Source organism: Oncorhynchus mykiss, chromosome 3 (genome assembly GCF_057628025.1).
Source record: "Oncorhynchus mykiss isolate SJ-2025 chromosome 3, ASM5762802v1, whole genome shotgun sequence".
In the NCBI taxonomy this organism is placed as follows: domain Eukaryota; kingdom Metazoa; phylum Chordata; class Actinopteri; order Salmoniformes; family Salmonidae; genus Oncorhynchus; species Oncorhynchus mykiss.
The window spans coordinates 89,135,105-89,148,109 of record NC_143024.1 but is presented as its reverse complement, the minus strand read 5'-3'; the positions used below and the strand labels follow the sequence as shown (position 1 = coordinate 89,148,109).

Genomic DNA, 13,005 nt, shown 5'->3' with positions numbered 1-13,005 from the left:
TCCATTCAGTTTCATGAAATAGTACTTAAATTCATCATGTACTGTAATACTGTAGCATCATATATGAAAGAGTTGCCACAATGTGCATGTCCTTCAGTGGTCCGTCCCCGATGCAATTAAAAAAAGAGAAAGTGTTAGCCATCACTCAGCTCAGAATACAGCCATTAAGCACACTTGAGATAGGTATGTTGGGTGATGAATATTCCTCCCTGTTCAGGAAGCCATTGAATGGAACATTTAACTAGTCCTGTTCTCCACAAAGACTTCAAACCGCGGCTTGAATAATTTTAGAAACAAATACCGAAAACAATACCAAAACCTCTACTACAAGTCCAACACTAATATAATTAATTAACAACGTGGAAGAGAAACTGCCACCTTCCCAATCTGAACTAAACAGGATTCTGCACGCTGAGTTCACAACCTGCACACACAGCAACCATTTATCTAGATCGAGGGGAAACACAACCACGATTTGTTATTTCCAATCTGATGAGGAGATGATAGATAGGGCATAGTAATGACAGCGTCTGTGGCACCAAAGATAACTAAAGGAAACTAGATTCTTGGCATATTCAAAACAATACCATAGGATTTTTTTTTATAGACATTGTGAACAAAAACAGCCTTCAATGATTACTAATATTGAGCTTTTACTAATATAGTGTTTTTGGAATAATGGTGTAAAACAGTTTATCATACTTCATATAGTACTTCCTGCTTTTAGGCAAATATTATTCAGCTACAAGGAGACTCCACAACAAAGTGTTATCCTTCATACTACATGAAGCACAAGGTCAGATGCACATATTTTCAAGGATAATTAATAAAAAAAACATTACTTAAAAGTGACCATGTAAATTGCAGTATGATTTTCCTCCTACAGTTTCTACATGTATCACTGAGGTCCAATAAGATTCATAAGAAATATGGCTTTAGCTCAATGGGCTAACAGGGTCTTGTTACATGTAATTGTTTAGTTTTTACATTTGAGTCATTTTTCAGACGTTCTTATCCAGAGCGATTTACAGCAGCAATAAGGGTTAAGTGCCTTGCTCAAGGGCAAATTGACAGATTTTTCACCAAGTCGTCTCAGGGATTCGACCCAGCGACCTTTCGGTTAACTGCTAGGGTACCTACAGCCAAAGTCATATTGATAACTCGGGTTCGAAACCAGGTCAGTAACATCTGCAAACAGAAAAATCTAAAGCTTGGCACAGCTCCAGACTTCACTGAAAGCACTGTAACAGGGATCATCAACTACACTGAACAAAAATATAAACACAACATGTGTTTGTCCCATGTTTCATGAGCTGAAATAAAAGATCCCAGAAATGTTGCATATGCACAAAAAGCTTATTTCTCTCAAATTTGGCACACAAATTTGTTTCCAGCCCTGTTAGTGAGCATTTCTCCTTTGCCAAGACAATCCATCCACCTGACAGGTGTGGCATATTAAGAAGCTGATTAAACAGCATGATCCTTACACAGGCACACTTTGTGCTGGGGACAAGGCCATTCTTAAATTTGCAGTTTTGTTACACAACACAATGCAACAGATGTCTCAAGTTTTGAGGGAGCGTGCAATTGGCATGCTGACTGCAGGCATGTCCACCAGAGTTGTTGCCAGAGAAAGTAATGTTAATTTCTCTACCATAAGCCGCCTCCAACATCGCTTTAGAGAATTTGGCAGTACGGCCAACCGGCCTCACAACCGCAGACCACATTTAGCCACGCCAGCCCAGGACTGACACATCCGGCTTCGTCACCTGCGGGATCGTCTGAGACCAGCCACCCAGACAGCTGATTAAACTGAGGAGTATTTATGTCCGTAATAAAACCATTTTGTAGGAAAAACTCATTCTGATTTGCTGGGCCTGGCTCCCCAGTGGGTGGCCCAATGCCCTCCGAGGCCCACCCATGGCTGCACCCCTACCCAGTCATGTGAAATCCATAGATTAGGCCCTAAATAATTTATTTAAATTGACTGATATCCTTATATGAACTGTAAATCAGTAAAATCGTTTCAATTGTTGCATGTGGCGTTTATATTTTTGTTCATTATAGATTCAGTCGCAGGACGATTTGTATCTTGAGCGGATGGTCAGGGAGCCGGAACATAATTACAAATATTTTGTAGATAGAAAACTGACCGCAAGAAGCCCAAACAGATATAATATTTGACTAAAAAATAATAATTTCAAACCTTGCTTACATGTGTATACTATTGCATATACACTATAAATACAAAATTATGTGGACACCCCTTCAAATTAGTGGATTCAGCTATTTTAGCCACACCCGTTGCTGACAGTTGCATAAAATCGAGCACATAGCCATGCAATCTTCAGAGACAAACATTGTCAGTACAAAGAGCTCAGTGACTTTCAACGTGGCACCATCATAGGATGCCACCTTTCTGCTACACGGACAATAGACAGCTGTACATTTCGATGAAACATGGTGAAACCACAAAATTGCCCTCCCTGGAAGCCTGTGTTTCAGACATAAGGAAGTGGATGGCGGAAAATGTTTTACTTTTAAACTCAGACAAAACAGAGATGCTTGTTCTAGCTCCCAAGAAAAAATGAGATCTTCTGTTGGATCTGACAATTAAACCTGATGGTTGTACAGTAATCTCAAATAAAACTGTGAAGGACCTTGGCGTTACTCTGGACCCTGATCTCTCTTTTGATGAATATATTAAGACTGTTTCAAGGACAGCTTTTTTCCATCTAGGTAACATTGCAAAAATCAGAAATGTTCTGTCCAAAAATGATGCAGAAAAGTGAATACATCCTTTTGTCACTTCTAGATTAGACTTTTGCAATGCTCTACTTCCCGGCTTCCCGGATAAAGCACTAAATAAACTTCAGTTAGTGCTAAACATGGCTTCTAGAATGTTGACTAGAACCCAAAAATGTGATCATATTACTCCAGTGCTAGCCTCCCTACACTGGCTTCCTGTTAAGGCAAGGGCTGATTTCAAGGTTTTACTGCTAACCTACAAAGTATTACATGGGCTTGCTCCTACCTATCTCTCTGATTTGGTCCTGCCGTACATACCTACACGTACACTACAGTCACAAGACGTAGGTCTCCTTACTGTCCCTAGAATGTATAAGCAAACAGCTGGAGGCAGGGATTTCTCCTATAGAGCTCTATTTTTATGGAATGGTCTGCCTACCCATGTGAGAGACCTCGACCTTTAAGTCTTTATTGAAGACTCATCTCTTCAGTAGGTCCTATGATTGAGTGTAGTCTGGCCCAGGGGTGTGAAGGTGAACGGAAAGGCACTGAAGCGCCGAACCACCCTTGCTGTCTATGCCTGTCCGGTTCCCATCTCTCCACCGGGATTCTCTGCCTCTAACCCTATTACGGGGGCTGATTCACTGGTTTACTGGTGCTCTTCCATGCCATCCCTAGGAGGGGTGCGTCACTTGAGTGGGTTGAGTCACTGACGTGATCTTCCTGTCCGGGTTTGGCGCCCCCCTCAGGTTCGTGCCGCGGAGGAGAGATCTTCGTGGGCTATACTCGGCCTTATCTCAGGGTAGTAAGTCGGGTGGTTGAAGATATCCCTCTAGTGGTGTGGGGGCTGTGCTTTGGCAAAATCACCCAGATGGGGAACCCTGCACTAAAGTGTAGTTACACTGTTTTAGGGGGTGGCGACACAATCTCAGATATGTTATATTTTCTAAAAACCAAAACAAACCGTATCACAATTCTCGAGATTCAACTTAGCTTCGCCTTCAGACACACTCTAAGAGATGGCTGATAATGTCTGAACTGATCATACATGCTTTCAGTAGAAAAGCAAGTTCTTCTGTCAGGATGTTGTCAGTCAGTCAGCCCCATAATATTTACTAAGAATTCATGCTGGTTCTGACGTCATCATAACCCACAGTCCTTGTACCACACCTGGTCCTAAGTAACACTTGATTTAATATGAGACCCATTGGCAGAACTCCGTCTCGTTTCTGTCAGTGAATTACATTCTAAAATCATCTTTAAAAAAAAAACGAGAAATTAGCTGTAAACTTAAGCAATTAACAGAGTTGCTTTAACAAGTTCCCGCAATGAATCATTAGTGCAAGGTGACTTGAGCATTAATCCCAGCAGTGATGTAGAACATGCTTTGTGCAGCAATATAGATGGTGAGGAGGACTCACTCTCCCATTGTGGAATTCAGTTTTCCCAGTTATAGCCTCAGGTAGGTTCCTTATAGGCCAGGTATGGGGTCATAGAGTTCATAGACCACTGGTGGCTTGAACTCACCCAGATCACTGTCTGTAGACTATCACACCCTGACACCCAGCCCAAATACAGTTTGTGAAGCTACCCCACTGGGCACACACTGGTGGAATCAACGTTGTTTCAACGTAATTTCAATGAAATTAAGTTTAACCAACGTGGAATAGACGTTGAATTAAAGTCTGTGCCCAGTGGGTATGCTTATTGGTTCTTAGCCCAACACACCGCTGATATCACATGATAAGAGGTCATGTACGATTGCTTACTGAAACTACCACATGACTGACTCAGCGATCCACCTAATAAGTGTGGGGAACTCCTCGTGGACAAGACAAAAGGGAAGCCACCTGCTCTTCAGCGTTCCTGTTGCCTACCTGTCACTGTTAATTACTGGGCAGCAATGTACTGTATATGAGACGTCACTGTACAGCCAAACGGTCACATGTGCATGTAGCCATTCCATTAAAGACTGGGACACCAACAAAAACAAAACAAACCACGGAGAAACGGCATCCCATTACATTTTAATTGTGATGATTTCTAGGCTATAACACAATGCACGGCATTACATGTGAGGAGCATTATTTTTTTTTAAACATAATTTGAAGTTATATGTCATATAAAAGTCTGAAGAGAAGCAGACATGGGGCATTTCCAATTACAACTAATATCTCCAAAATTATGTTATCGTTGACACTTTGTCGAACCAACATTTTTAATACAAAATGTAGGAAATTCTCAATATCTTTTTTTAATCGTTGACACTTTATCGAACCCCCCCTTTTTTAATACAAAATGTAGGAAATTCTCAACCTCTTGGTTAAACATACGCAAATGTTGGTTTGTTCAAAAAGTCTACACAGCTGACGCGGTACAGAAGAGCACCGGACAATACTTACAAAGTATGAGATGCGCCTGTTGAATGGTAGGAGGTCCCCCATGATCCGAATACCTACACAGCCCGCTACACAGAGCGTTTGTGGAGTTACATTTTAATTTACATTAAGTTTGCTGAAATGTATGTCGCTACTTCAATGACTGCAAATAGATAACATGTAAGATGTTGCTATATTTGCCCTCAGTTTTACTCCATTTTTGTCGTTTAACTCTCATTTGCGCTTCCCCTTGTCTGGTGAAGCTTAGGTCCTTGAAGAATCGAAACGCAAGGAAGCCTGACGATAGACGGGGCGGGGAAGTTTGATGCGCTCTCTCTCTCCATTGGAAAGTTCAACAACTCAGTTATTAATGACGTGATGACAAACACTGTCAAAATCCTCAGAAAGATTCCGCCATTTGTGTTTTAACGCATATTAAACATGCCACCCTTCACACAATACATATTTTCCAATCCAAAATGTACCGACTTGTCTCACTGTGATAAAATATATTCTAGACTAGAGGTCATACCTCAACATCATTCAATATTGTATTTACGTTCCACTATCAATGTGCTGTCATTGATCTATTTGCGTGAATAATTTGCAAAGCAGACCATTTGGTTGAGGACGTTGATGGGAGGAATGTCTCTGTGTCGTAATAAAACTGTTTATATAGTATGAAGTGTCCAGACCAGATGTAATGCATCAGGACATGCAGATAAATGTAAAGACCTTTGTGATGTAGTAATTCTATCGGTAGCCTACTTAAATAACGTGCTATGCAAACGACAGCGCTATGACCCTGCTAAACATGCATTACGCTATATACTATGTCGTAGTTGTATTAACCTGCTTCTCACGCTTGAAAATATATTAAATCCAAATGAGATCCAGTCTACATGGTTACAACATGGTCCCATTAGCCTACTGTCCACAAAAGGTAAACAAATGTCTCTATTGCCTGAGAATGTGAATTGACTCTCCCTTATGGAGAAGAGCAATGGACATGTTTGTTATTACTGTGACATGCTGACATCTTCAGCAGCTTTGCCCATCTAAACAGGAACAACTCCTGTTCGAACAAAACAAACAAACTGCAGGTAGAGGCCAAAAACCGTGACCACTCTGTTTTTGCACAACAAATCTAAGTTATAACCCTCAACTTTCGACCACATTCTTGGGATTAGCCTGAGGATCGAGTTTCAAGACATGAGGACACAATACTTGTGCAAGGATGAACAAAAACTTAAGTGTTTTTCATTGAATATCAGCTTGTTTGACTCGGTTTGTATTTTACATTGTTTTTCTATAACATTTATTATCATATTTATAAATTGTGACATTTTTATGATGCAAACATACAATGTTTTCTGTAATTAGAATGAACAATTTTTCAAGCCAATAACTATTTTTGGCTCAGGGGTTCAATATGATTAGAAGAAACTATAATCTGACTAGGAACATAGTTGTAAAGCCTATAAATGTGGAAAATTTGACTTTTAATGAGACTTTTAATCAGACTCATGGGATAGCTTTCCTCTGCATGATAATGGCTCAGTAAAGTTTGATCTAAAATATATCTGATGAAATGGGGTTACAATTTTAAAAAGCTCTTGAGATTTGCATTGCAATCCTCTGTTTTCTCAGTATAGTGTGGAGCAAAGGAGGCTGCTGAAGGGAGGACAGTTCATAAGAATGTCTGGAATGTTAGAGAATGGAACGGCATTTATTTAATATCATTACACTTATCCCTCTCCAGCCATTACCACAAGCCCATCCTCCACAATTAAGGTGCCACCAATTCCCTGTGGTGTGGGGGAATACCAAGATGCCTAGCCCACCAGAAACAGCCATGCATTGCGTAACATTCAGAGCAGGTTGTGCTTCTGCTAACATACTGATCCCATCGCAAAGCCTAACTAATCTGATTATTTGAAACCATCCAAACAGCTGGATCGTCATCTTGACTACTTTCTTATGTCATTCTCGGTGGCAACAAAAGTTTTTTAAAAAGTGTTAATAGGGGACAGAATGCGGTCGGACCGTCAAATAATTGGCACATCCACTACCGTTCAAAAGTTTGGGTCACTTAGAAAATTCCTTGTTTTTGAAGGATTTATTTATTTTTGTCCCATAAAATAACATACAATTGATCAGATATACAGTGTAGACATTATCAATGTTGTAAATGTATATTGTAGCTCGAGACGGCTGATTTTTAATGTAATATCTACATCAGGCATACAGAGGCCCATTATCAGCAACCATCAATCCTGTGTTCCAATGTACGTTGTGTTAGCTAATCCAAGTTTATCATTTTAAAAGGCTAGTTGATAATTAGAAAACCCATTTTCAAATATGTTAGCACAGCTGCAAACTGTTGTCCTGATTAAAGAAGCAATACAACTGGCCTTCTTTAGACTAGTTGAGTATCTGGGGCATCAGCATTTGTGGGTTCGATTACAGGCTTAAAATGGCTAGAAACAAATAACTTATTTCTGAAACTCGTCTGTCTATTCTTGTTCTGAGTAATGAAGGCTATTCCATGCGAGAAATTGCCAAGAAACTGAAGATCTCGTACAACGCTGTGTACTACTCCCTTCACAGAACTGTGCAAACTGGCGCTAACCAGAATAAAAAGAGAGTTGAGGCCCCAGTGCACAACTGAGCAAGAGGACAAGTACATTAGAGTGTCTAGTTTGAGAAACAAGTCCTCAACTTGCAGCTTCGTTAAATAGTACCTGCAAAACACCAGTCCCAACATCAACAGTGAAGTGGCGACTCCGGGATGCTGGTCTTCTAGGCAGAGTTACAAAGAAAAACTAATATCTCAGACTGGCCAATTCAAAAAAAAGATTAAGATGGGCAAAATAACACACACACTGGACAGAGGAACTCTGCCTAGAAGGCCAGCATCCCAGAGTCGCCTCTTCACTGTTGAGACTGGTGGTTTACAGGTACTATTTAATGTTGAAGAATGGTCTTTTCCCCTTTGTTCAGAAATTAAATAATCTACAAAATATTGCTATTTTTAAAACAAACCATAGAAAGTTGGTTGCAATTTCAGTTTAATCCACCAGAAAAGACAGAACAAATACTACAGCAAATATTCTGGATAAACTAAAATATACTAATTCATTATTTTTTTTAACTATATTTTTGGAGATTAAAAAAAAAAAAAAAAAAAACGTATAATCTTTTAAAATTCTGTCAGAAATAGGACTGGTGGAGTTATATCACACATTCAGCTAACAAAAATATATGGAAATGTCTGCTATACCCAACATCACAACCAACTAATTGCAGCATTACCGCAAAAATGGAAGAGGCAAGTGGAAGGGGGAGAAAGTAAGGAACTTGTTTGTCGGCTCTGCATTAAAGATCAAAATTGTGATATATATAATTGTGATAAATAAAAAGTATACCAGTTTCATTTAAGGACCAAATTTAAGGACTGAATTCAAATTTTTGCAAATTCATAAAAAATAAAAAAAATGGAAATATAACATTTACATTTATTTTCAGACCCTTTACTCAGAACGTTGTTGAAGAGATGTTCGATTGTGTTCAAGTGGCTGGGCCACTCAAGGACATTCAGAGACTTGTCCCGAAGCCACTCATGCATTTTCTTGGCTGTGTGCTTAGGGTTGACGTCCTGTTGGAAGGTGAACCTTCGCCCCAGTCTGAGGTGGCTTCCGCCTGGCAACTCTACCATGTAGGCATGATTGGTGGAGTGCTGCAGAGATGGCTGTCCTTCTGGAAGTTTCTCCCATCTCCACAGAGGAACTCTGGAGCTCTGTCAGAGGACAATCAGATTCTTGGTCACCTTCCCAAACAAGGCCCTTCTCCCCTGATCAGCTCTAGGAAGAGTCTTGGTGGTTCTAAACTTCTTCCATTTAAGAATGGTGGAGGCCACTGTGTTCTTGAGGACATTCAATGCTGCAGAAATGTTTTGGTACCCTTCCTCAGATCTGTGCCTTCGACACAATCCTGTCTCAGAGCTCTACTGACAATTCCTTCAACCTCATGGGTCGGTTTTTGCTCTGACATGCATTGTCAACTGTGGGATCTTATATAGACACGTGTGTGCCTTTCCAAATCATGTCCAATCAATTGAATTTACCACAGGTGGATTCCAATCAAGTTGTAGAAACATATCGAGGATGATTCATGGAAAAAGGATGCACCTGAGCTCAATTTTGAGTCTCATAGCGAAGGGTCTTAATACTTATGTAAATAAGGTATTTCTGTTTTTACTTTTTAATAAATGTGCAAAAATGTCTAAAACCTGTTTTTGCTTTGTCATTATGGGGTATTGTGATGTCATTATGGGTTATTGTGTCGATTGATGAGGATTTTTAGTTATTTAATTCATTTCAGAATAAGGCTGTAATGTAACATAATAAGGGAAGGAGTCTGAATACTTTCCGAATGAACTGTATATATGGGGGATACAAACATCCCAGCTCTGCAGATTTAGCTGTGAAGAGACAGAATCATTAAATCATTTGTTTTGGTACTGTTCATATGTAGCTTGTTTTTGGTCGCAGGATCAGGAATGGCTGAAGAATTGCAACATTTACCTGGAGCTTACTCTGCAAATTGCACTGCTGGGTGATTTAAAAAGTCATACTTAATCGATTAATATTATAATAATACTCTTAGCAAACATGTTTATCTTTAATTTACAATCTGTAGAAACTATGAGAAAAGAACATTTCAGAACATTTGTGAAACATCACAGTTGAAAAATATATGGCAAATAGAAGCTGGAAGGTCTTCATAGATAGATGGGAGGGGTTGAGTGTAGCTGAAGGCTGGGACTGGATGGTCTTCAGAGATAGATGGGAGGGGTTGAGTGTAGCTGAAGGCTGGGACTGGATGGTCTTCAGAGATAGATGGGAGGGGTTGAGTGTAGCTGAAGGCTGGGACTGGATGGTCTTCAGAGATAGATGGGAGGGGTTGAGTGTAGCTGAAGGCTGGGACTGGATGGTCTTCAGAGATAGATGGGAGGGGTAGCTGAAGGCTGAGACTGTGAGGCCTTCAGAGAAAGATGGGAGGGGTTGAGGGTAGCTGAAGGCTGGCACTGGATGGTCTTCAGAGATAGATGAGAAGGGTTGAGGGTAGCTGAAGGCTGGGACTGGAAGGTCTTCATAGATAGATGGGAGGGGTTGAGTGTAGCTGAAGGCTGGGACTGGATGGTCTTCAGAGATAGATGGGAGGGGTTGAGTGTAGCTGAAGGCTGGGACTGGATGGTCTTCAGAGATAGATGGGAGGGGTTGAGTGTAGCTGAAGGCTGGGACTGGATGGTCTTCAGATATAGATGGGAGGGGTTGAGGGTAGCTGAAGGATGGTACTGGATGGTCTTCAGATATAGATGGGAGGGGTTGAGGGTAGCTGAAGGATGGGACTGGATGGTCTTCAGATATAGATGGGAGGGGTTGAGGGTAGCTGAAGGATGGGACTAAAAACAAACAAAAGATAACTATTGTAAAATATACTGTTTCCGTAAAATGTATATAATATGTATAAGCTGGAAGTAGAAGCCTAAGGGTTGTTGTCCATTAGTTTACTCCAATTAGGGGAGGGGTGGTAGGATTCGGGGAAAATAATAAAGGAAAATATATGAAAAAATGATAATATTTTATTTTTGCAAAAAATATATATGGGGGATTGGAAATTATGCTGACAATTACATGGAAACCACAGTCTATCTGCAATATTAAAACTGATCTACCTCCTAATGAAATACAAAAAAAGATTTTAACAGCTGGATCTTGCCAAAAGCTCCGACAAACACAGTTTGCTCCTCCTTCCAGTAGACTAAACACATTTCAAATCAAATCTAATTTTATTTGTCAAATTGCGCTGCATACAACCTTACAGTGAAATGCAACTTACAAGCCCTTAACCAACAATGCAGTTAAGAAAAATAAGAGCTAAGACAATTAAATAAACTCGAGCATCAGTAAAATAACAATAACAAGACTATATACAGGGGGTACCGGTACTGAGTTAATGTGCAGGAGAACAGGATAGTCAAAGTAATTGAGGTAATATGTACATGTATGTAGGGGTAAAGTGACTATGCATAGATAATAAACAGTGAATAGCAGCAGCATTAAAAAAGGGGGGAGGGGTCAATGCAAATAGACTGGCTAGCTATTTGGTTGGCTGTTCAGCGGTCGAATGGCTTGTGCGTAGAAGCTGTTAAGAAGTATTTTGGACCTAGACTTAGCGCCCCGGTAACGATAGCAGGAAGTGATGTACTGGGCCGTACACATTACTCTCTGTAACGCCTTGCGGTCGGAGGCAGAGCCGTTGCCATACCAGGCAGTGATGCAACCAGTCAGGATGCTCTCGATGGTGCGGCTGTATAATGTTTTGAGGATTTGAGGACCCATGCCAAATCTTTCCAGCCTCCTGAGGGGGAATAGGCGTTGCCGTGACCTCTTCGCGACTGTCTTGGTGTATTTGGACCATGATAGTTTGTTGGTGATGTGGACACCAAGGAACTAGAAGCTCTCTAGCTGCTCCACTACAGCCCCGTAAATGAGTAGTCCACGATCAGCTTCTTTGTCTTGATCACGTTGAGGGAGAGGTTGTTGTCCTGACACCACACTGCCAGGTCTCTGACCTCCTCCCTATAGGCTGTCTCATCATTGTCGGTGATCAGGCCTACCATTGTTGTGTTGGCAAACTTAATGATGGTGTTGGAGTCGTGCTTGGCCATGCAGTCATTGGTGAACAGGGAATACAGGAGGGGACTCAGCACACCCCCCCGATGGGCCCCTGTGTTGAGGATAACCATGGCAGATGTGTTGTTGCCTACTTTTAACATCTGGAGTGGCCCGGATCCAGGATCCAGTTGTAGAGGGAGGTGTATATTCCCGGGTTCCTTAGCTTATTGATGAGCTTTGAGGACACTATGGTCTTGAATGCTGAGCTGTAGTCAATGAACAGAATTCTCACGTAGGTGTTCGTTTTGTCCAGGTGGTAAAGGGCAGTGCTGAGTGCAATAGAGATTGCATCATCTGTGGATCTGTTGGGGCGGTATGCAAATTGCAGTGGGTCTAGGGTTTCTGGGATGATGATGCCATGATGAGCCATGACAAGCCTTTCAAAGCACTTCATGGCTACAGACGTGAGTGCTACGGGTCGGTAGTCATTTAGGCAGGTTACCTTGGTGTTCTTGGGCACAGGGACTATAGTGGTCTGCTTGAAACATGTAGGTATTACAGACTCGGCCAGGGAGAGGTTGAACATGTCAGTGAAGACACTTGCCAGTTGGTCAGCGCAAGCTCGGAGTACATGTCCTGGTAATCCACCTGGCTTTGCGGCCTTGTGGATGTTGACCTGTTTAAAGGTCTTACTCACATCAGCTACTGTGAGCGTGATCACACAGTCTTCCGGAACAGCTGGTGCTCTCATGCATGCTTCAGTGTTGCTTGCCTCAATGCGCGCATAGAAGTCATTTAGCTCGTCTGGTAGGCTTGTGTCACTGGGGAGCTCGCGGCTGGGCTTCCCTTTGTAGTTGGTAATAGTTTGCAAGCCCTGACACTTCCGACGAGCATTGGAGCCGGTGTAGTAGGAATCAATCTTAGTCCTGTATTGACATTTTAGGACATAGCGGGATTTTATTTTATAAGCGTCCGCTCCTTGAGTCCCGCTCCTTGAAAGCGGCAGCTCTACCCTTTAGCTCAGTGCGGATGTTGCCTGTAATCCATGGCTTCTGGTTGGGGTATGTAGGTACGGTCACTGTGGGGACAACGCCATCGATGCACTTATTGATGAAGCCAGTGACTGATGTGGTATACTCCTCAATGCCATTGGATGAGTCCGGGAACATATTCCAGTCTGTGCTAGCAAAACAGTC

General features: G+C 41.5%; 1 protein-coding gene across 2 annotated transcripts in view; it reads right to left on the bottom strand.

Moving 5' to 3' along the window:
• Positions 1-13,005, bottom strand: part of LOC110504830 (rho GTPase-activating protein 6) — an 83,385-nt gene that overhangs the window by 40,543 nt on the left and 29,837 nt on the right. The window contains exon 1 of one of the 2 annotated variants that reach the window (XM_036975243.2): positions 5,151-5,443. The exons of the other annotated variant lie outside the window; for it this stretch is intronic. Coding sequence (XP_036831138.1) covers positions 5,151-5,192 — 42 coding nt within the window. The 5' untranslated portion in view covers positions 5,193-5,443. Of the gene's footprint in view, positions 1-5,150; positions 5,444-13,005 lie in introns of those variants that run through there. 2 annotated transcript variants of the gene reach the window in all.